The 23,310-nt window shown below is 34.2% G+C and overlaps 5 protein-coding genes across 7 annotated transcripts; 2 read left to right on the forward strand and 3 right to left on the reverse strand.

The window, feature by feature from the left end:
- The first annotated feature begins 574 nt into the window (after positions 1-574).
- On the forward strand, positions 575-4,338 carry LOC125195862 (E3 ubiquitin-protein ligase At3g02290-like). 2 transcript variants are annotated; one of them, XM_048094124.1, is made up of 5 exons: positions 575-725; positions 1,320-1,654; positions 2,003-2,432; positions 2,797-2,906; positions 4,032-4,338. In XM_048094124.1, exons 2-5 carry the CDS (start codon positions 1,538-1,540, stop codon positions 4,056-4,058), a joined length of 684 nt encoding a protein of 227 aa, XP_047950081.1. In that variant the 5' UTR covers positions 575-725; positions 1,320-1,537; the 3' UTR covers positions 4,059-4,338. The 2 variants fall into 2 exon arrangements, with proteins under 2 accessions (XP_047950081.1, XP_047950082.1); XM_048094125.1 differs by having other exon boundaries at positions 720-854.
- A 139-nt stretch (positions 4,339-4,477) lies between these two features.
- Positions 4,478-6,645, reverse strand: LOC125195861 (uncharacterized protein YwbO). 2 transcript variants are annotated; one of them, XM_048094123.1, is made up of 8 exons: positions 6,525-6,645; positions 5,722-5,863; positions 5,488-5,607; positions 5,363-5,406; positions 5,157-5,282; positions 4,978-5,062; positions 4,854-4,910; positions 4,478-4,765 (listed from the first exon to the last, which is right to left on the reverse strand). In XM_048094123.1, the coding sequence occupies exons 1-8, from the start codon at positions 6,569-6,571 to the stop codon at positions 4,685-4,687; spliced, it is 702 nt and encodes a 233-aa protein (XP_047950080.1). In that variant the 5' UTR covers positions 6,572-6,645; the 3' UTR covers positions 4,478-4,684. The 2 variants fall into 2 exon arrangements, with proteins under 2 accessions (XP_047950080.1, XP_047950079.1); XM_048094122.1 differs by having other exon boundaries at positions 5,722-5,866; positions 6,525-6,632.
- Positions 6,646-8,112: 1,467 nt separating this feature from the next.
- On the forward strand, positions 8,113-8,876 carry LOC125194324 (non-specific lipid-transfer protein 2-like). The gene is made up of 2 exons (XM_048092487.1): positions 8,113-8,554; positions 8,669-8,876. The coding sequence occupies exons 1-2, from the start codon at positions 8,208-8,210 to the stop codon at positions 8,676-8,678; spliced, it is 357 nt and encodes a 118-aa protein (XP_047948444.1). The 5' UTR covers positions 8,113-8,207; the 3' UTR covers positions 8,679-8,876.
- A 4,483-nt stretch (positions 8,877-13,359) lies between these two features.
- On the reverse strand, positions 13,360-16,426 carry LOC125194323 (protein COBRA-like). Its single transcript, XM_048092486.1, has 6 exons — positions 16,113-16,426; positions 15,515-15,594; positions 14,751-15,207; positions 14,392-14,551; positions 14,039-14,319; positions 13,360-13,957 (listed from the first exon to the last, which is right to left on the reverse strand). Exons 1-6 carry the CDS (start codon positions 16,189-16,191, stop codon positions 13,674-13,676), a joined length of 1,341 nt encoding a protein of 446 aa, XP_047948443.1. The 5' UTR covers positions 16,192-16,426; the 3' UTR covers positions 13,360-13,673.
- A 3,417-nt stretch (positions 16,427-19,843) lies between these two features.
- LOC125197289 (cytosolic sulfotransferase 8-like) lies at positions 19,844-20,918 on the reverse strand. The gene has a single exon (XM_048096014.1). The coding sequence runs from the start codon at positions 20,887-20,889 to the stop codon at positions 19,933-19,935; it is 957 nt and encodes a 318-aa protein (XP_047951971.1). The 5' UTR covers positions 20,890-20,918; the 3' UTR covers positions 19,844-19,932.
- Between the last annotated feature and the right edge of the window lie 2,392 nt (positions 20,919-23,310).

A 23,310-nucleotide genomic window follows, 5' to 3' on the forward strand; every position in this document is an offset into this window, starting at 1 on the left:
TCGATGATATCCTCCTAAAGTCGAATATGGGGGAGCCCTTATAGAGTTTTTTTATAAAAATAAATAAATAAAAAATTTAAAAATTGCGGACGTCCGACCGGGACGTCCAACCTTCGCCACAGTGGCGGACGTCCGGTCGGACGTCGATGCGAGGGGCGAGGCCATCCGACGGGCACTCGGGACGGGCGTGGGCGCCCTTCCCACCCACTACGGCGGACGTCCGGCGACGTTCTACCGGGACGTCCGCCACTGGAGACACCCTAATGGCGGACGGAGGGAGTATAAATCAATAAAAAAAAATGGAGTAGTGTATAAAAATGTGTTTGCACTCTAATAATTAAATTCACTTATTTTACGTTAGAAAAGAAAAAGGATGAATTAGTTCAATACTAGTGGCAAAATTCAATTTCATTAATGAATTATTGATGCTAATAAATAAATGCAGTAGATGACATTATATTGTTATATACAGTACAGTATTTTATAAATGTAAAGAAGCAGACTATAATGCTTCACCAACCACTACGTCGGTAAAGCGTGTGCCTTCAAATGCGCTTCGTTCCATTTTATATCTTTTTCTTTTTTACATCAAAAAAGAAGAAAATTGAATAGATGCAATAAATAAAGGATTAAATTTGTACAATTTTCGAGACATCATCACGCCTCGGATTTCTCGGCTTCTCTCACTCTCCAGAGAGTAATCATCTCCTTCTGAGTTCGGATTGGTATATATCCTTTGATATCTTCGATGCTCTCTTACACTTGCGTTACAAGATTCCTTTTCTTTCCGATGAAAAATTCAATCTTGGGTTTGGTCAGAACGTATAATCTGTAATGGGTTTTCTGGGTTCAAGGTATCAATGGAGGATTTTGTGTCCTTGAAGTGTTTTTCGTTCTAAAATGTTAGATGATTTTGCTTGCTTGATTTTGAAGAAAATAGAGAGTTAAGGGCTGTTCATGACCGATCACTTACTTTATGAAATCATGATGTTTCAATTTTGCCTATTGTGTTTTGAATGTCACATTATTGCATAAGCAATTCCTTTTCACAATTGAGCTCATATTGATTCTTGTTAATGATGGATTACTTACTTTCTGAATTATTGATGTTTCAGTTTTGCCTTTTTCGTTTAAGTGTTATAATAACCTACATAAACATAAACTAGAGACTGGTTATCCGAAAAAAAAATTCTCATTCACGTTTGAGCTCATCTTGCTTCTTGTGTTTGTGTTTGGGGCTGTTTGTTTGCATGATAAAGAAAACTGATGCTGGTTATATTCAAATTCTGGTAGTTTAAGTATCTTTTCTATTCTTGCAGGGGAAAATCCAAATTTTGATTTTGTGAGTCTGAAAATATTACTGAGACATTTGGGAGTTTCTGTGTGTTGTGGAGAGAGGCTGCTGGTTCGCGGAGTTAGTTAAGCTTCTGCGAGCTTGGGATCCTCTCTCATTAAAATTATGATATGAGGTCTTGATGATTACGTGACTGCATCCCGTTTGGAAAGGAAATTTCGTAGCTTGATTAACACTGAGGTCATGGGTGCTGCTTGTTGCTGCATTAGGGATGACTGGGATGATTTTGCTAACCCGAACAACTCAATATACAGAAACTGTTTATGCCCCCATTGCTTTGTTCAGAATTTCTTGTATCTGGTATGAGTTCCTAGTTCCATGATGCTTGCTTTCTTAAACTACCAATGATTTTCTTGGAACTTTGGCATGTCATTAGAGTTGCTTACAGTAATCAATGATGCTCCATTGGATTGACTAGTTGTGGTACTGCTACTCGTACTGTTGTTTTTTTGTATCAAAGTTACTACTTTATGAATGTAATCAATAATTCTTTTTATCCCATAAAAGAAGAGGTAGGGAAGTTTGTTTTTTTCCAAATTGAATTTTATAAAATTTGGCAGCTAGGAATGGCTTGTGTGTTATAGATTGCTTCGTAGATGGTTAATACATCACTCTCTGAAAGCTGAATACCTATTATTGGATTTGCAGTATGCATCACTGTTTCATCGAGGAGAAGAACGAACCTTACCCTCGTCCTCTCAAGGGACAGCTTCTTTAAGTTCCTCAGCATCGATTGATAACTCTTTACCCGATATGTTTCGCCCTCCTCCAAGACCTCTGCCTTATGATGCAGATCCAAGATATTTTCGCTTGCAGCGTGATGGCCTCGTCTCTCGAAAGGAGAAAGGGTCAAGCCATGCACATGAGGAAACTGAGCCGCTAAGATCAAGCGAAGTTGACGAGGAATCTGAGTCTGTGACTACCAAAAGCAAATGGAATGAATTTACATGTGAAGAAGCATCCAAAGAATATAGTTCAAAATCGTCCCTAAAGCCATCAACTGCCAAACCGGCTACAGGATTTGCTCATATTTATACTTCATCCGAAGATGAAGATGTCTGCCCTACATGCCTTGAAGGTAAGATCGTGTCCTTCCATTACTTTAAATCTATTGATGCTCTGTTGTTCAGGTATTAAAAGTTGATTAGGCGTTTAAACTGAAGTTAATACTCAGTTCTCCTGGGTTTTAGCACAGCTACATCTTTCTATTGCACTGAGTATGTTTTCATAAAATTATTATTACATATATAATCTCCATGTAAAGTATTTGATTTTCTGCATTTTTTTCCCAAACAAGAGTACTTGGTCTTGATTGACCATAACCTGTCATTCTAGGAGGTTCTTTCCTTGCTGATCTGAGTACATGAGTACTGCCAAAACTAATTGATTTGAATGGTTTAAGGTATTAAATGTCTACATTCTAATCCATCATTTTCTTGCAGAGTATACCAAAGAAAATCCAAAGATACTTACACAATGTTCTCACCATTTCCATCTTGGTTGTATATATGAATGGATGGAAAGAAGTGATAACTGCCCAGTCTGTGGCAAGGTAATGCCTGATCTTTTCCATTATATTTCCCTTTGGTGTAAGAGCATTATTCATTTTCTTGGCTGTTTCCGACATTTCTGTTGTATTTCTGTACGCAGAACATGATTTCATTAATAAAAAAGATCGATAGCTATGCCTTTATTTAATTGTACTTGCTATTCGGAAAGGAGTCTAAGGTTGTGCCTCTAGGAATATGCTTTTGCTGTGTATAGGACCTGCATGTTTAATGTGTTATGAATGCCTGTTAAATGCTCAGATTTTAAGTAAGTTTCTCATGATTGAAAGCTGTAACATACAATTCTTTGGGGTTCCCAAATTTTGTAAGATCTCTTTTTTTATGCTATTTCCAGTATGGTTGGTTAGTAGCACTCTTTTGTACCCAAGGCTGATTAGATAATTGTCATAAATTCCATTAGTGTGTTGTGTGATGAAGTGTGGTCGTGTTATGAAGTTTGAGTTTTTTACTTCTGGTTTTTAGGTTGTGAATTGTGAACTGCTTTAGTCAGTTCAACCTACCTTCTCTCCATAGTTAGATCAACATAATCCGACAAAGCTTATCGTGGGCATTTGCTTGGGTGGTATTCTGAATAGATAAAAATTCTATAGGCTAATCTGTCGCATGCTTTGATGGATTTTACAAAATTGAGCTTTTTGGATCATGTAAACAGCAAATCTTATTACTTAATTGTCAATCCAATCCATTTTTCAATGTAAATGCCCCCTTGGATATACAACGTGTACATGATGGATGCTAGTGATCTTGGTTTCATGCTGATTTGAATTTCACTGTAAATAGGAAGTTGAGTTTTTTTCTGCTGAACACCGACCACTAGTTAAGATCGAAGCCCTAATCGGGTTTTGGCGAATCAAAGAGTGAAGAAACTGCTAATGTCATTTAAGAAACATTGTCAATATGCAGATTGTGTAGCTCTTTGCATACGACAGTAATTTTCCTCTTCGAGTCTGGTTTGTACAAATAATGAAAATAATAGCGATGAATTTCTTGAAAACAGAAAATTGATGTTTCTTGGGAACTAACCATATCTGCCACCCCATCACTCCCTTGAGTTTGTCCAAACCCAAACTTGATAACTGAATATGACATTGTTTGTTTCCTATTGGTAGGTGATGGCATTCGATGAGACGACCTGAAGTCTTCCCTGGAGCAGTGGTCGTGGATGAAAGCTACCAGCTACAAGACAGAAGAATACATGTGGAGCTGGAAAAAGTGTAAAGTGATTGTATATATGATGGTGTCAAGAGAAATGTGTGATGGGTCTCTAAATGCTGATGGTGTTCAGCACAACAATGTTAGCAGTGCATCCTTCATTTTTCTTGCAGATACTTGTGCTTGTATTTGTCACAGTTGCCATTTCCATTTCATGGAGGAAAATTCCTCTTCAATTGGAGTACATATTTGCTGTTTGCATTATCTTTGATGTTTAATATCATATGTCTGTATGCTGCTCATGGGAAATTGTTGCAGAGTAGAAAAAATCAAGAATAACATCGAGTTGATTGCAAACTAGCTACAAAGATTTTTTGATTGTATACCAGTAAGCAAATGAGCATGATTAATATTGGTTCATATATAACCTTTTAATTTCATCATTGTACATAGACCATGACAATTTGATACAGAGAAGCAAGCAACACATTCCTTTATTCATCAACTGACGCAAGACAAGGACAGTCTTTTCTAGTATTACAACAACAGCAATAACAATGGTGGGCACAGCATACTTCTCTCGTCTGCGCCTATAACAGTAAACGAGGCGCTAAGTGCTAGCAGCAGACTGAAATGCTCTTAGGAAGGCCTCTGGAGGCTGCCCTCCACTTAACTGGTACTTGCCATTTATCTGTCAAAATATGTTTATGCTATTCAACATTTTCCAGAAAAGAAAAAAAAGCATTACTATGTTGTTGCATATCTGAAGCAGGACTTACCACATAATGAGGGACTCCATTAATATTGGATGAGAATTTCTTGAGTTCCTCATTAACCTAAACCAAATAAAAAAATAAATAAAGCAAGTTTAATCTTAACAGGAGAATAATATGGAAACTTTACCTCCTTCATCCCGTTGTTCGGATTTGCAAGAAACTCCTCTGCTCCTTCCACTCCAACTTTTTTAGCACTTTCAACAAGAAAATCCCTTCATTTGAAAACACTGCATAGTTTAGTCTAATGGCTTCTTTCTTGATTCCAAATGAGTGAGAAATTAGAGGGAAAGTAGAAGTTAGTCTGACCTGTCACCTATGTATCTCCCTTGTGTGAAGTAACCATGGAATAGCTCCTCAACAAGTTGATGCTGCTTATCTTGCCCTTGCTTTCCAGCAAAGTAGATTAACCTATGGCTCTCCACACTACTTCCCCTGTGATACCAACAATCATGCTACACTCACAAAATGCACATCACAAATCGGAAATGCAATTCTTCTATAAATTAGCTTACGTAAGTCCAGACATGTCGTAATCCAATCCAACACCCTCAAAAACCTACATAATGACAAACAAACTCTATTTACAAGCAAATGATCACATTATACCAAGAAAGAAATTGAAGGAGCAAAAGTGAACCTCTTTCATTCGAGCTGTTATTTGTTGAAACCGAGGGCCGAACTTCTTCTCAAAAATTTCCTTCTTAGCAACGCCCTCCTTGGGCGCAGAAGGGTCCAGCAAGAAAGGATGCCATTTCATCTGTAAATGTTGAAATATATATGAATCAAACCATGTTTCTCACACTGTAGCTTCATTTTAGAACATAATTAATTTAACTTCAAAATATAGATGCATGAGTAAAATTTGTGAAACCTCAAAGGAGTATTTGTGATTTGAGGAAGCAATAGCTTTGTCAAGATTCTTCTTGCCCACATAACACCATGGGCACACGCTGTCGGAGGTGATATCAATTTGAATGAGTTTCTTCCCGCTGCTGCTGCTCATCCTTGTCAATCTACTGATAAAGTTCATCACTAACACTGAGCTGAGGCTATTCTATTCCAAACCATTTCTCAAAAAATAAGTTGATTTTGAGTTTGATGAATTAGACAAACTTGTTTTTCAAACTAATGTCTGTCAACTCATAAAGAGGTCTATATATGTTGTCACATTCCTTGTGCTTTTACAATATGCCACTCATCTGATGTGCATCGTGATGAGAGATGATGTTGTTGTATGGACAATCAAAACCATTTTCTGGCCTATGGAAAATTGTGTGGGTGTAGTGCATGTTAAACTAAAAGCTACTACTATTAATTATCATGTAATCTACTAGTGTGTGCAAGGAACTTATGCTACACAACTTTATCTGAAGCTTCCACAATTACATGATCTCACAATTTACTTCCAAATGGATTTCCAGGTTCCTGACTAATTAATTGTGTATTTATGCAGCCTCCACCACCACAAAATTTACATTTAGATATATGCTAATATAAGATAGATAAACATCACTTCAATCATTTTAAGAACAGTTATAGTATGATTTTATTTTGAAAGCACATCGAAGAATCAAGCTTGACTTTCAAAAAGTGGAGTAAAACACATTGGAGCATAACTGTGGAATTAATTATTCAAGAAGGGAGGAAACATAAAGCAGAAAGAAACATAATAACCTGGAAAACAGAGGAATTTGGAGATTGCGGAAATAGTACAAACGCATATAACCTTAACTGAATCAACTACTTCTCGTTTCTTCTCTGTGGTGCGCACTTATATGAATATATAATGTGCAATATCTAAAATTCAACCGAATAAAAGTAATTTTCCAATCGAATTGTATTAGTTTGAATGTTGACTATACATATATTAAATAGCCTGCTTTCTAGAATAAGGAGTATTCAATTATAAAATATCGGCGAATCAAACATAAACTATTCGTCCTATACAATTTAATTTTAAGATATATAATCCTTATAGACTTCTTTCATATTAAGAGAGTGGATCGTGAATTATGAGCTAAAAATTTTAATTGACTCAATAGTATAGCTTGCATGAAATGGAAAAGTACTAACACAATAGTATAACTTTAAATTTGGTTAGTCTTATAACAAATTTCATTATCGATATAAAGAAATAATTAGAACCATTAATAGACTATTTTTCTTATCAATAATTAATTAATTTTAAAATGGAACTATAAATTTCAATTAGTAATTTCAAGCCGATAATTTTATGATAACAATTCTTATGATTATAATATGGTGACTAGAGGGGTTAATGCCTCGAACTTTAGCTTCATATTCTACACAGATCAATATTTGTATTTAATGTTGTGGAGTAGTTATTAAATAAGTTGATGGCATTTTGGGACTACTGTGCAATTAGGCCAATTTTTATTTTCCAAACTATTACTCCACCTAATAACTTTTTTATTTTCGAAATTGAAAATACACATATTATGATTTCAAACATTTTGAGTACTATTGTTTTAATACGCAAAAGGACTATCTAAGAACTTATCTCTAAAGTCTCAATACATTTATTGATTTTGACTTTTAAGATTGAATCGTGAATGAATGCCCAAAATTCAAATTTCAGTTCCAAACTCATGTAGAAAATAAAAGGAGGCGAACTTGCAATACAATAAAAGGTACTGACATTATTAAAACTCATTAAAACCAAGTCTCATTAAGATTTAAACTTTAATATGGTATAGTATTTAAATTGCATTGAACTCTCGTATAAATAACATGCATGCCTATATCATTGTTTATATGAAGCATGTCTTTTAAATTTTTATGTAAAGAAAAACCCCAGCTATTCCACATGTATTTCTATTCTCCTAGTTGTATTCAAGTTTATATATTTGCACTAGGAGTTGTGAATGTGTAATTTCGTTACAAATTTTAGCAAGCCCATCATTAATTCGTCCACCGACGAATGACACCCAAAGTAGTTTAGCTTTTGCATAATGGTGGAGCGAGAAATTGTAGTATCTTTCAAACAATACAATTATAGTATAGTACCATTGAAATAGTAATATAAATCTAAATATGTGCGTGTCACAATTCCATTCCCCATTTTATTTGACTAATTTGCGATACTGTTTCCGCAAATTAATTTGTGATTGAAATACACCGACTCCTATTTACCACCTATATTTTGCAATTATTAATTATATAGCCCACCCGGCTAACTACATAAACATCCGATATTAATTACTTCACAAAATCCCACACTATATAAACACTACACCATGAACAAAAAAAAAACCCATCACACCCTCGATCTAAAATTAGGATTCCAATCAAGCAAGCAAGCATTTATCATTATCACTTCACAAAATTGAACAAGATATGGGTGGTGTGATGAAGTTGATCGGCACGGTGCTCATTGCCGCTGCATTGATCGCGGCCATTGCTACACCAAGTGAGGCCGCGATAGGGTGCAGCGCGGTGGTTTCATACCTGAACCCATGCCTCCCCTATGTGAGCGGAAAAGGCCCCTTAGGTGGGTGTTGCGGTGGCATAAAGGGTCTCTATGGCTCCGCGAAAACGACGCCAGATAAACAGAGTGTTTGCAACTGCTTGAAATCACTTGCTGCTTCAAATTCAGGCATCGACGCCAGCAAGGCCGCCGGCCTCCCGGCCCAATGTGGCATCAACATCCCCTACAAGATCAGCCCTTCCACTGACTGCTCCAAGTAAGTAACCATGCATACATATATATGTACTCCATATATTCTCATGAACTTGTACGTGTTTTTAAAGTTGGAATTAATTAATTTAATGACATATATGTTGTTACTATTTTGCAGGGTGCAGTGACCTATCTTGATGGTATGATTATGGTGCAACATTTGATATGTATTGCCGACAACCAACGTAGATATACTATGAATAAAGAGAGGCTTATTGGTTGTGAGATTTAATGGTTTCTTCCCATTGGATATGATGTACCAATATTATGAATGCGAGCTACTGTTTGTGTCTTTTATTTAACTGGAGTGTTTTATTTTCTATTCATTTGGCTTGTCTGGCTTGTCATTTTTATTTTCATTTTATCGAGATTATTAATGATTCCACATTTACTGTGTCATAACAAGAATCTCTGATAGACATATACGACAAATAAGAATTATCTTACCAATTGAGCTATGTCTCTTCCTATATAGTTACCATCTTAAATTGTGATTAATAATTTTCTTATTTTTCCATTCAACAGTGCCGATAAAACATGCTCAAAGATGCCACGAAATATAATTTCAAGATGAAGGACACTTAATGTATATGATCTCATAGTAGTGATATTGGGCAACCACTACTTATATACATAACTAAAGAACACGAATTTAGTTTATTGTAAGAGCGATTTAGTTCATTATAAAGTCGTTTTAATTCACAACACAAATTTGAAAACACGCAGTAAACTGAATCTTTCACGGTAAATTATAATGAATTAAATCGTTCTTAACTAAATTCGTATTATCTAGTTATGCATTTTAAATTAGTTATCCTCTTGATAATCTCCCTATGATCTCATACTATATTATTATGAATGTTCAACTTGTAATATACTCACAAATAAAAAAAATTAAGATAATATTGATTATACTTGTTACTTGTACCATTTGGAAACAAGTTATGACTTTGAGCTTACCTATATCAGTTGAAGGTGTTGCCTGTATGGATCAAGGCGGGTGTGCTATCAAACTACTAGTCGAACATGATCCAAGCCCGATTGAAATGAAACCAGCATACATAACCTAAAATTCATTTGTTGTTGTAAATAACTTACGATTTCAATTCAAAATAATATATTTGAAAGCTAATGGCCTTCAACTTTATGAACTGGTCAATTTTTAAACGATAAAAGAGACCGATTCATTATAATTTGTGTAAAATTGATCGCCAAATTATAATTTTACCTTTATCTCTATTTTTTCAACATATTTGATTAACTTAACAATCAAATTTAATGAGGTTTTTAGAAATAAACAAATTAATTTATAAATAAGTTATAGGAGTACTACTACTATTATAAAAAAAAGAACAGATTGAAATTAAATATTGTCACATCAATTAGAACCGCATGATGTTATTAGTAATATATTTTCTCCATACTAAATTAGCTAGTGATGTAATATTGATATTTCTTCATATTCCAGTTAACTTTAAAATATTTTCTCTGAATTAAATTAGTGCTCTTTCAACAAATTTTAATAAATTACGTCCTACTACTATTTTGGGTCACTTATTTAGAAAATAATTGAAAACAAAAATTCACAAAGAATTGAATTTAAAAATTTCAATACTGGCATACTGTATTTTATTTATCAAATATGTTTGCATACAAAAAGATACTCCTCAAATCAAACTAAATCAAATCACATCCTAATATATACTTTGAAATAGTCATTAAAGATAATATCATAGTACTAATTACTAAAGAATATCTATTGATACAAATTGAAGATTAGGAGAAATAAATGCCGATATCAACTAGTATTTCAGTTTTAGAGAAACAAAAGGTTGAGGATTTTATAGCTACAATAAATATCTTTTTACAAAATTAAGAATATCCTGTAAAATAACGATTTTCCTGAAAAAGTGGAAATTTAAGTCCACAAGGTTAATATAGACAAAACATAATAAAAGAGGGGTGAGTACTAGGGTTTTTGGGGTCTATATAAAGAGAGGCGAAGCATTTAGTTAAATCTATCTTAGGCCTTTCTTCTTTGAGTGAAGTCGCGACTGCGGGGTGGGACGCACAGAAACGGCAGAGCTAAGCGTCGGAAGCCTTCGGTTGGGCGTTGTTGTGAAAAGGCTTTCCTCTTTCTCTTTGAGTCCTCTGCCTTTTCCAATGCCGCCCATACCGATTGCTTCCGATCTACTCTCCCCTTTCTCCCCTTCCCTTTTTTCCTTTTTCTTTCCGATCTACCTCTTTTTCTCTCTCGATCACCATGATTACTTCCTTTTTTGTTCCCTGAAAATATTGCGACTGTCTTATTTTAAGTTTTTTTTTTCCTGCTAAAAAGATGAGAACTTCACGCGGTTGCTGTTTTGTTTAGAGGGCATTAAATATTTACCAGAAATTAATTTTTAATTAAATTGAACATGTTAGCCGTGTAATTAAAAGTTATCCCTTCGTCTGGCTAAGATAATACATTCTTTAGCTGGCATGAGATTTTAGGATGGGATGAGATTTTAGGATTAATTGGTAAATGTGTTTAATTGGATTGAGAAAATGTGAATGGAATTACTAAAATAGAGAGAAAAAGAAAGATAGAAAATTTTAATAGTGGGGAAAAAACTTGTCATCTTAATTTGATTTTGATTTGCTAAAGAAAAGCAATGAGGAATAGTATACTCTGAAAATGTGAGAATTGGTCAATGTTAGAAAGGGGACTTGATTGATTGATGTTGATGGAGTTTATCAATTTGCCATTCTTCAATTTTTTTTGTTTTCTGTGGTCCTTTCTTTTCATTATGAATTTTTTATTCAAGTGTGGAAATATGTTACCGGATTACTTCAAAACGGGGTTAATTGAAATCTTTGAAATATGTCTTCCACACCACTAATCAAAATTCTAGTTTTTCTTTAAAATGTCTGCTGTCATTTAATCACGAGTTTAGCCGGATTCATCTACTGCAAAATTGGTAATGTGTTTTGTATACTTTGCTACTTTCATTTATAGTATACACTATTCAGTAATGATTTTCCTTCTAATTCTAACATTGCAAGTTAGAGTTTCAAAAGTTTCTAAACTAGTTTGCAATTGCCAAATTCTATAAATTCATGATTATCAACTCAAACCACGTTTCCTAGAAAAGAAAATATCAAAAGACAAAATCAAGTGTAGGAAGAGAATTCAGAGTGGTGGGACCAGATATGCAGAGTATTTCATTGAACACTTTTTTAAATAGATCTAACTTAGTTTGGAAGTAAGAATTTTAATTAATTTTTTGAAAAAGAATATTACCATTACATTTATAAATGTGAAATAACCATTATTATAGTATTTTTTGGAAATACACAATGGTTATAGACGTGTTTGAATGGAGGATGGATGGTCATTTGATCCTAGTATTTTAAAATAGGATAGGGTAATTAGATGTTATTCCAAAACCAATTCAATTTGTAGTTTTTGAGTAAAATATATTTATTTTTAAGTTTATACTAAACCAAAATCAATTTTTAGAAAAATATTTTATGAGTAAAAGAGGCATAATATAGAGAATATTTTTTAAAGTTTGAGTTTAGTATAAATAGTTGGAGTAAAATCATATTGGATGTGATATTTACAATAAAATGGGTTTAAGTTTATTGTAAATGATTGGAGATGTTCTTAGCAGAAACTTCATTATTTCAAATGAAATAGACCAATAATACAGAATTTCTACAAAAACACGATATCAATATAGACGTTTTCTCTCTCATAGAATAAAAAGTACCGTTTCCATCTGCAAATAAGAGTCTCATTCTTATTCGGTACGAGTTTTATGAAATGTTAAGAAAAGTGGATGGAAGAAAGTCATAGAAATATGAGTCTCACTTGTATATATTAAATGATATGTGAGTGGAGTGTCCTATTCGCGGACAAAGAGAGTATATAATTTTAATTTTTTCCCCTAAAATCAGCCTAAGAATTTTGTCCAACTAGTTTCTCTTAATAAAATTGGTTGGGTTAGTTTATATATGACCAAATTGTCCAAAATCTTGACTAAATATGAGTTCAAAATTCTTCATTGGATTACAATACTGACACTCACAAAAGACCAAGGATTATAAGAAGCTAATGCACGAATAATGGATTACTATCAAGCACCGTGCTCCAAAAACTATATATTTACTGTATTATTATATCACTAACTCGTTTGATAAAAAAGATGGGATATGAGAATATATGTAAAACAAGATAAGAAATACGGACTTCAAGTCGAGATATGCAAATATATGATTTTTTTCGTTGTTGTTTGATAGAAAAGAAATTATCTAAATTTGTATTGTATATTAAATAACATGGCTTAACTTGACAAATTGGTGGGATACATAAACAAGGCTAATGTTATAATTTTGGTAAGATTAGATAGGGCTCTGGTCTTATATTGGACTTTGAGTTAAACTTAATTATGATATCAAACAATTAGAAATGTCCATATACAATTCTCTATCTTGGTATTGCTAACTTATCAAACATGCTCAATAATATTCTTTTAAAAGTAAATTATGTACTATCTCCGTTCCTGAAAATTTGTCCCATTTTTCCATTTCCATCAGTTTCTCAAAATTTGTCACATTCACTTTTACCATTTTTGGTAGTGGACCTCATATTCCATTAACTCATTCTTATTCATATTTTATTATAAAACTAATATATAAAAGTAAGACCCACAATCCACTAACATTTTCAACTCACTTTCCATTACATTTCTTAAAACCCGTGTCGGGTCAAAGTAGGACAAATTTTGGGGGATGGAGGTAGTAACAAATATTGATAAAGTAACATTTAAGCAAAAAAGCGTTTTCTATAATTAAGCAACGTTTATACTCAACACTACTTAAAAAATCAAAGAGTAAAAATCTGACTGTAACTATCAAAATGTTGATATTCTCACCACAATCCTATACATAATAAAAGTATATATATCAACACCGACGATCTACATGTAGTAAAGAAAAAAGAGCCACAACTGAAGAATGAATTGGAACCATTTCTCAAGTTTTTGTGCACCTGAATCCACTGCGTGTTGTAGGATCTCGTCCCGTAGCAATGCCAAGAACATTGAATCCTCATCCTCCTCGATGATGCTAAATGTTTGTTAAAAACACCCAAACAGAAGAGCCAAGAGAGCAAGAAGCAGCTGAAGGAAGGAGACATTCTGGCGCGTGGAGGCACTTGGTAGATACGGATACTCATCAGGAGGTGGCATCACACAGTTGTCCCCGTTGAAGTAAATCCTCCTAGGGAAGGCCCAACCCTTCTCGAAAGTGAAGGTGGATTTGTCCTTGCGGAATAGGAACTCTGATTGCGCGTTTCCCAGAGGGCCGGCTTCCATCAGCAGGTCGTTGTAGTACTTAACGCCCCATAGCATCGCCGTGTCATCTGTCCCAATACAAAAAATATTGACTTCATGTGATCAAGAAAGTATTAATTAGTTGTTTATAGGTAAGTAGCATGACTTACTTATGTCTTGGTATGGATTGAGTGGCTTGTAGTTGAAGCTGAATATCTGTGTTAGGTTGTCGAAGTTGGGGTGTTGGATTACTAAGTTCCACAATGTGTAATTCATCCTGTAGTTGAAGTTTGTTATGGTGACCTTAACCCTCCAATAATCCTTGTAGTTCTGCTTCACGTGCCAGTGGACGCGAATGGGGCACATGTGGCTCGTGCATTGGACTAGAGGCGCGAACTTGTTGGTCTTCTCTTGTTGTGAAACGACTGAAGCTAGGTATGGTGAGTCCGGACTGCAGAGAGAACCAGTATAAAGATTAGTAACCGAGGGACACAGAGAGAGAGGAAATGATGAAAAAACTTACTTGACACAGCTTCCTGGATCTGTGGCGTTGTTTTGGCATCCACATGTGCACGTCGGGCAAGGAACAATGGTGTCATTGTAGAAGGATGAGAGCGAGACACAGCAAGAGGGAGTTTTTTGAGCTAGAAACTGTGAATATGTACATGTAACATTCCATGTCACTGCAAGAAGAGAAACGAGAATGAATATAAGCCAAACTTGCACAACTAGATTTTCTTTCTATTACTTATAAAACATGTCAATGATCCACTTTGGTACACTATATTCAACAAAAATGTCATTCCTTCATTGATCAAGAAATTCCCATTTTCAAATCATACCAATCTGAAGACCAACTGATTCCAAGGTGAAAGAACTTACTCATAGCCTGAGTGACTCTCCTTCCATCGGAAGACACATATTTAGTAGGCTTCACGATTTTGGCAGGTCCGCAGGTATATCCAGGACCGGGTGCTCTCAAGGTGAAGTTCCTGGGGACCCTCACAGTTTTGTTAGTGGTTCCAGCGGCGCCAACACTGACTTGGAAGGAGCTTGCTGCATTGGATGGATCCTGTCCCCAAGAACCAATCACCCCTCCTTTACAACAGTTTGCAATCTGCTGGTTATAGGGAGTTCCGGGCAATAGGTCCACGACTGTGGGATCTTTCTTGCAGCAATGTGGGACATTCCCTTTATACTTTGAGCAATCCCCTTGTTCTGTTGTTTGGCCTCCCATCATGCTCCATATCACCTCCTTCTTCGCCCACGTCCACCCCAGAGTCCAGCCCGGTGCTTGAATGTGACGATATTGTTGGAAGTTGAACATGGTTACTACAGCCTGGATATCCATTTACATTACATATGCCAATTAGATTCATTGTTTTAGGAATACTTTAGTAATCACCACTATCATCTCATAAGAGAGATCTGGTACAACATCTGGAGGCTCGAATTCATATGAACACAAACAAACATTAAGGAGCTAAATCCTCAACTAAAACCGTATAAGTAGGTCATATATACATCATAGACAGTACAAGAACCTGAATTTGGATTGATCTGAGCAAGATTGAGGAACTTAAAAATGACTAATGCTATACAATGGGTATATTATTAGGAATGTTTGAGATTAGTACAACGCTTACCACATAGCCATCGGGCGTCCAAGAGATAACGTCCCATTTTATTGTGATATTTCCGTTCGGGTCAAGTGCATCGTACGCTTCTGAAAGAGGATAAAACACAAGTTTAAATCTATGATCTTACCTTATCACAACAGTCTTGTATGCAGTTTTTAAGACATCATTAGTGAGGTCCTAAATTTAGAAAACTAGTCTAATTTCAAGATTATAGCAGTCTCAAATATTTACTTAATTTGGGAACAGAGGAAACAATATGATAATACTTGATGATTGTCAAGTAAAGATTCAAACAGTTGATCCTTCCTCCCTACAGAAACAAGAAAACTAAAGCTCTGTGCACAAATTGATCCCAGTATATTTTTTATGGAAAAATAGTTTCATTCAAGCTTGAACAAAATGTTCATCAAATCCCATTTCCATACAATCAAGAAACATACTTTTTCCCCTCAATTTTCATGCAAAAACCTCCAATTACTCGAAAATGCAACTGTTCAAACAAAATTCTACACATAATTACATCCCATTAATCCAACTTCATCAACAAGTAAACAAAAACTGAAATTATGCTCCAAACAAAACCAACAAGCAAATGGGAGATTACCTGTTGAAGGAAAGGAAAAGCAAGATAGCAAGAACAGCAGCAAAATGATGGGAGTTGAGAATTTGAAGCTGAATTCCATAGTTGCAGATTCTTCTTGCTACGAAGATCTGCAACTGAAGTGTGAGTGGAGGGGAGAGAGAGAGAGAGGGAGTAGGAACGGAAAGATGGCTGTTAAATCTTGTCTAATTAAGAAGGCCTTAAAACTGGATTTTATTAAAGCGTTTCTCAACCACTGGATGCAGCACATTCGTTTTCTGTATTTTCATTTCAGCTAACATCATTAATTTATTGTTGTTTTTTCTCAATAATACTCACGCTACAGAATATTCAATAAAATACTAGTATTAGTTATAAACTTATAAAAATTCTTCTATTAGTTACATGTAATATAAATGGTACTGTCATATTTCAGTAGATACAAATTGATAAAGAAAAAAATACTCCTCTTTGACATCAATTTTACAAAACAAGTTGTTCATGAATTCCTCTCTATCTTTCTCTCTTTGGTAGTTAGCTTGTTCATTTCTACCATATTATAGTATCAAGGCTATAGACACATATATTATAATACTACATGATACTGTATATATTATTATTAACTTATCGAATTGAGAAAGGAAGATGCGTCAAAATTTATGTATATTGATGAAGACGACACCCCAACTAAAGCCCTCAAGCGAAGAAAAGTTCATACATATAAATTGATTAATTGAAGGTGTGATTTGAATTTTAACTGCATGATGGAGCGTACTCATCTTGAATTCATTTTAATCCGGCAACCAATAAAATTTTCATTTCACCTTTAGTATAAATAGTAAAAAACTCACACGTTCTATTAATTTATTTAACTGATATTTTATTATAAAATTAACAAGATAATGTAAATGACTGAAATTTGACAAAGATTTATTTTATTTTGCTGATGAAGCTGATTTTAGCCAAATTTTGCCCTATATCCAAATTGATTTGGTTGTGCAATTTCAGTTAAAAATGTCGCTGTTGTAATAACTAACTTAAGCCGATTTGAACCCCTTGTTTTTAAAGGGCGGGACACGGCAACATTAAAACAATTTTTTTTATTTTTTTTTTATCATAAATTTTAAAAAAATCATTACTATAAAAAATTTGATCGGCACCCTCTTTGGAAAAATCCATGTAGGAAATATTATTCCAGCATTCGTTTTAGAAATAATCACTCTTGAACAAATGCCACTTTGAAAGGCAATAAATTCATGATTTGATTTAGGATATAAATCCTATATTTACCTATTTTGCTTAAAACTTAAAAGTCATGAAGACCAACCCATACGCCTTAGTAATACAAATTCCACATATAATTTAGAAATACCAATTATTTTAAAAGAAAATCTCATGATTCTTGTCTTGCCGACAAAGACAGGCACAAATACTAGAGAGAGAGTAGTTGCCGACACTGGTGTCCGGTGATAAAATAGTGGGAAAGATAAAGTATGCAATGCATTTTTGTCACGGACAGCTCACCATTAACTCATTTTTATTATACATTATTTTATATGTAAAATATGATTTCTAGTGTCGGTGAGTAGAGGATGTTCAATATTCCAAGAAGCAGAAAACAACTGGCAATTATATTATGGCCTCTCGTCTCTTCTCCTTGCTCGCTTCTTTTTAACTTGACTTAATATATTTTTTATTTTAATAATTACTATTTTATACTCCTATTTAATATAGGTCACACATCTTTACACAATTACACTATGATTTTACATTTTTAAATAATCAATAAAAAATTATATACTTATAATAGTAATATAAATTCTACTATTCACGGTGAATAAATTTTAGCTGATGATTGTGTCGATATATATAGTGCCAAAATATAAGAAAGGAATCAATTGGCAATTAATTGGCCAAACCAGTAGTTTCCAACTTACTTACATTTTTTTGTATGGACTGTCATATATACATATTCAATTATTCATATCCTTGGCCCACCTTAACCTATTAAGTATTAGTATTATTTGCTATTCAAAAGTCCTTACCAAATTAAAGATCTATAATAGTATTATGCACATGGAGTATTATAAATTCGTTATCGCACTTTTTACAAGAGATATGCATTTAATTTTATCATTTATATATTAATGGATTATGCATAATAATACTGCCCCACATATACCATATAATAGTTGATTATATTACCAAAATTTTATTTTCCTGTTATAATTTATTTTTTTTTGCAGATAATTAAATGATTAAATCCAATTTTGCTAAACATAATATCGATACCTTACGCAATACAAAACAAGATATCATTAGTCAAACATATCACACTTTATCCTATTTTACATGCCAAACGATCTCTACCAATAATTTTATCCTATTTTTGTTTAAAACTTACACATAATGTTGAATGCTTCCAACTCCCCATCGATTAGTTTAAATAAAAATCTTTTACCTATTGAATTTTACTTCATGTAAAATTCTAGAGTACTTTATATATACATATATATGTGTCTAGAGTAGGTTAAAATAAAAAAATTGTTATTGTGATAACTTGGAAAACTTGCACTCGGCGTATAAAGTAATTGAATATACAGTGAAAATACATGCACACTGACAAAAGTATATTTTTCCCTCTGGATTCGAAATCGAGTATGCACTTATCGAATAGCAAAAATAGTTTAAAGTTTTTACTACCACTTTTTATTTGAATAATTTTCTCCATATATATAATTAAAAACATCAGTGTGTACTTACTTTGGATCTGACCCGTAAAAGTTGGTATACTGGCCCATGTTTTGTTGTGATAGCGAGGTTCACAAACTAAGCCCACTTCTCTTCTATTAATGAAAGCGGCCCAACAGATGATGAGAATTGGATATTCAATTAGAGATATTTCTAGTTACTTGAGCGTTGGAGGATGTCGATGCCAACCAACATGAATTTTAGGGGTTTTAGTGATGGTCTACACTCTACACTAATATACATGTGCGTTACGGGTGGCAAAATGAGAAGTGGGTAACGGGTAATTTCCATCTCTTACCTGCTACCGGACGCTAGCGGGAAACAGGATGGGATCAGGTAGTGTGTTTTAGAGTTTCGCGTGTATGCCCGTTAATCCCGATAATAGCCATTATTATTAATATTAGACATATACCATCTTTTAATACCTCATTCGTTCCATATTAATAGAGGCGTTTCGAATAGTTAAATAATAGCCATATACGCACTTATTTTGAAAAATTAAAAACAAATAGTTAAAGTGGAGATAAAGTAAAGTAAGAGATATAATAATGTAGATAAGAGTGTTTATATTATTATTTTTCCAAAATGAGTGAAGAAAATGAAACACCTCTATTAAGGCGGAACAGTGAGAGTACTTTATATAATTTAAGAGTTCTTTTGAAACATTTTTATATTCCAATGAACATGCGATTGAAAACTCACCGGAAATAGCAATAGAGTGTCTCATTATCTTACTCTCAATCTATTCAAAGCTTATCATCGATATATATAAAGTAAATTAGAGAACATTGTTGGCTATTATGGTTTTCAAATTTTCTATAGAATTTCGGGTCGGGTACGGAATACCCGACACAGGCATCGGGTAATCCTGGTATGTCGCGGGGCGGGTATTGGGACAACAAATTTGGCTAAAATCGGGTACGGGTACCCGACTTGTCTGGCGGGTAACCCACTTCGCCACCCCTAGTGTGTGTTTCAGTTATATATTATCGATAACAAGCAAAAAAACAAAATATTCCAAAAACAATATATATGGAATAATATTTTATACAAAGATTAGAACAATTTATTGTGTATACATAGGTAATATAGCTCAAATCCCATAATCAAAGCCAGATCCGTGAAACTTGAGTTTGGTAACATCATCTATTTTCCGAATCATTTCATCTTGAAGATAGCTCAAATGATCTCCAACTTGGCCCTTCCTAAAGAAAGAATTATACGGCAAGGGGAATCCACTATCAGGCAACTCACTCGATCTGTTAATCTCTTGATTGCTCAAAATCTCAAAGCTGCAAAGCCTCACTATCTTCTCAACTTGCTCCTCTCCATTTTCTCCAACAAAAGGACACCCCAAAAACTCACCAATTCTTCTCACATGACTCCTCGTATCTTCCTTGAGCTCTTCATAAGTCACAAACAACACCTTCTGAGGCCTTCTCATGCTCTCTTCCCTATACCCCAACACGTGATCGTAGTAGGGCCCGAACGGGACCATGCCATCGCAGAACTGATCCACGGCAGTCTCCAGCCGCCACGGATCATCGCCAACGCCCTCCAATCTCTGCACAAAACGCCACATCGAAATTAGGGTATCTTTAGGGTTTCGAGTGACGTACACTATCTTGCAGTCGCATGAATCTAGGGAATCTCGGAGAATCTGATACGGTGCGTGTGTGGCCAAGATTCTCCCTTCCTTTTCATCGAGATATTCCTGCATTTTTCTATCACATTGTGTTCGTTTTCGGACGTAGAGGTTTGTCTCGAGGGATGGGACTAGCTCTTGAGGATGGGCGGAGGGTGGAACGGCGTCGTCGCGGTGGGTGATGGAGTAGAGAAGGGCCTTGAGCCATGTGGTTCCGGTTTTGGGGAAAGAGGCTAAGATGATATCTGTGGGGAGTGGTTTGAATGTTTCTACCACTTCTTTTGTTGTTTCTAAGTATGTTTTTGTGAACCAGTAGCCATGGAACTCGTATAGGAATTCATGGCCACACCATTTTTGTTTTTCTATGTGATTAATGTGGTTGGTGTTGGAGTGTGGAGTTTCCATGATGATTTGGGAAGATGAGTAAAATCAACTATTCCACTTCGGCCATGTATAGAAATTGAAGAGTTGTGAATAAGCTAGTTATGTTGGTAGGATTGGTGTAGTGTCAATATTGGTGTCTAGTTAATTTTGACATTTTTCATTTTGACAAATGACATCCGAACCACATAACATATTGACAAATGACATCCGAAACGCATAACATACTTTTATTTAAAAACCACCTGCATGTTTTCTTTTAATGATGGGAAGCTCATAGGTGCAATTGCATTACCATCTCAAAAGTTAAAAGTGGACTTTCGAAATATAGTTGAAAATTTTCTAGAAAGAATAACTTCATAGGCATATAATCTAATTAGGGGCATATAATCTAAATATCTAATGTAAAGTCATTAAATGTGTCGTATATCATACTCGCCTTGTCCATAAACTAATTTGTAAATGATATACCTCCCTACTTTCCTTATTTTAGTCTGAAGCTAAATTTAATGTATAATTGGTAAATTAAAAGAAAATGGACGAAAATGATAGAAGTAGTGTTATTGAATTTTGTGATCCACATTATTAGTTATTTAAAACTTTTCTTATTTAGAATTGATCTAAGTTTACGGAGCCGTAAATTTTAGTCCGTCCCTGAAAAGTATGAACTTTCTAATTTTGGAAACTCATTTCTCTCTAACGAGGTGAGACTCATTCTCCACTAACAATACTTTAAAAACTTTTTCTTTCTATCTCTCTTACTTTTACAATTATGCTTTAAAATCCGTGCCAAATCAAATATTCCTACTTTTCAGGGACTAAGGGAGTAGTATTTTCTGATTAGTATTTTTAATATTTTAAAAATAATAATCCTGGTCTTTTTAAAATTAAATTTTAAAGAATTATAGAAAGTCATTTATTCAACCAATAAGGCCGAGCCAAAAACGGACCGATTTAAAAAATAAACTATCAACCCAAATTAATTTATCTTCAACCGTATTAGTATTTTTGGTAACATTTTTAATATTTTCTAAATAATAATTTTGGATTTTCTTATAAAATTAAATTCAAAAGCATCATAGAACTTAATTATTCAACCAATATAAAACAAATTAAATTGCTCATTCACAATGTATCTAAGTCCAAATGCCAAAAAATATCCCATTCTTATAAGGGGTAACTGCTTTTAAAGTCACCAACTTTTCATGAATTCCGATTTTTCCCATGAACTTTAAAAAGTTCGTGTAATGTCACGAACTTTATTGTCGGTTGTCATTTTCCCATGCCAAGTTTTCCAGTATGATTCAAACTGTTCGTTTCCTATTAAGACAATATCCAAATTCTTTTATCTTACTATCGTTATCTTCGTTTTTGAAATAGCTTCGCGTGAGTACCTTGTACGCCTCAATCGGAACTCGTATGAAGAAGTTATGACCATTTGATGAAGGCTGCGACCTTTGTGCGACCTTGTACTATCATAATGGCCATAACTTCTTCATCCGAGTTCCGATTGAGGCGTACAAGGTACCCATGCGAAGCTATTTCAAAGACAAAGATAACGATAGTAAGATAAAAGAATTTGGACATTGTCTTAATAGGAAACGAACTGTTTGAATTAGACCGGAAAACCTTATATTGGAAAATGACAACCGACAATAAAGTTCGTGACATTACACGAACATTTTAAAGTTCGTGGGAAAAACCGAAATTCATAGAAAGTTGGTGACTTTAAAAGCAGTTACCCCTTCTTATAAATGGTTATATACTTTTAAGAGTGAATTGCAAATTTGGTCTATAATAAATAGATGATGTATATTTGGGTTACCATATAAAAACAAATTACATATTTGCAATCTTTGGACAAAAGTTTTAATTCACTTTTTAGAACCATTTCTTTTTCATTTTATTCTTTCAATTTAAAGGTAAATTATGATTACTATCTAATTTCATTTCTATAGGTTTTTATTAAAATGACAACACCTCTTGAAGTGCCACCGTAACATCACATATGCAACAATATTATAAACGCTACACATCAATCTATAAATTGCTGTATAGCGTGTTGGATATTGTTGGCCGAGAAAAATTGTTGTATAGTGTATAAAATATTGTTGGCCGTCTTTTTTAGTTTTTTTAGTTTTTTTTGTCACGTGACAGCTTATTATTCGTCCAAGTGTACAAATAATTGACTAGAAATGGTGATATGGTATTATTTTAAGGGCCCGTTTGATAAGATAGTGATAAGGATTGTTTCATGCATTAGTTTAGGGTTAAAATTCTGTGCATTTGGGGCGCTAATGTGCGTTTATGAGTTCAGGTGCGTAGTAAATCTGCTGACCTAGGAGTTGCTGTTACCTGACCTGGCAGATACAAAAGAGATGAAATTGAAGCAAAAATCAGAAGTCGTCGTTCGGACCTGGGAGAATCAAAAGTTGGCGACAGGAG

The sequence above is a fragment of the Salvia hispanica genome, chromosome 6, assembly GCF_023119035.1.
Source record: "Salvia hispanica cultivar TCC Black 2014 chromosome 6, UniMelb_Shisp_WGS_1.0, whole genome shotgun sequence".
NCBI lineage: Eukaryota > Viridiplantae > Streptophyta > Magnoliopsida > Lamiales > Lamiaceae > Salvia > Salvia hispanica.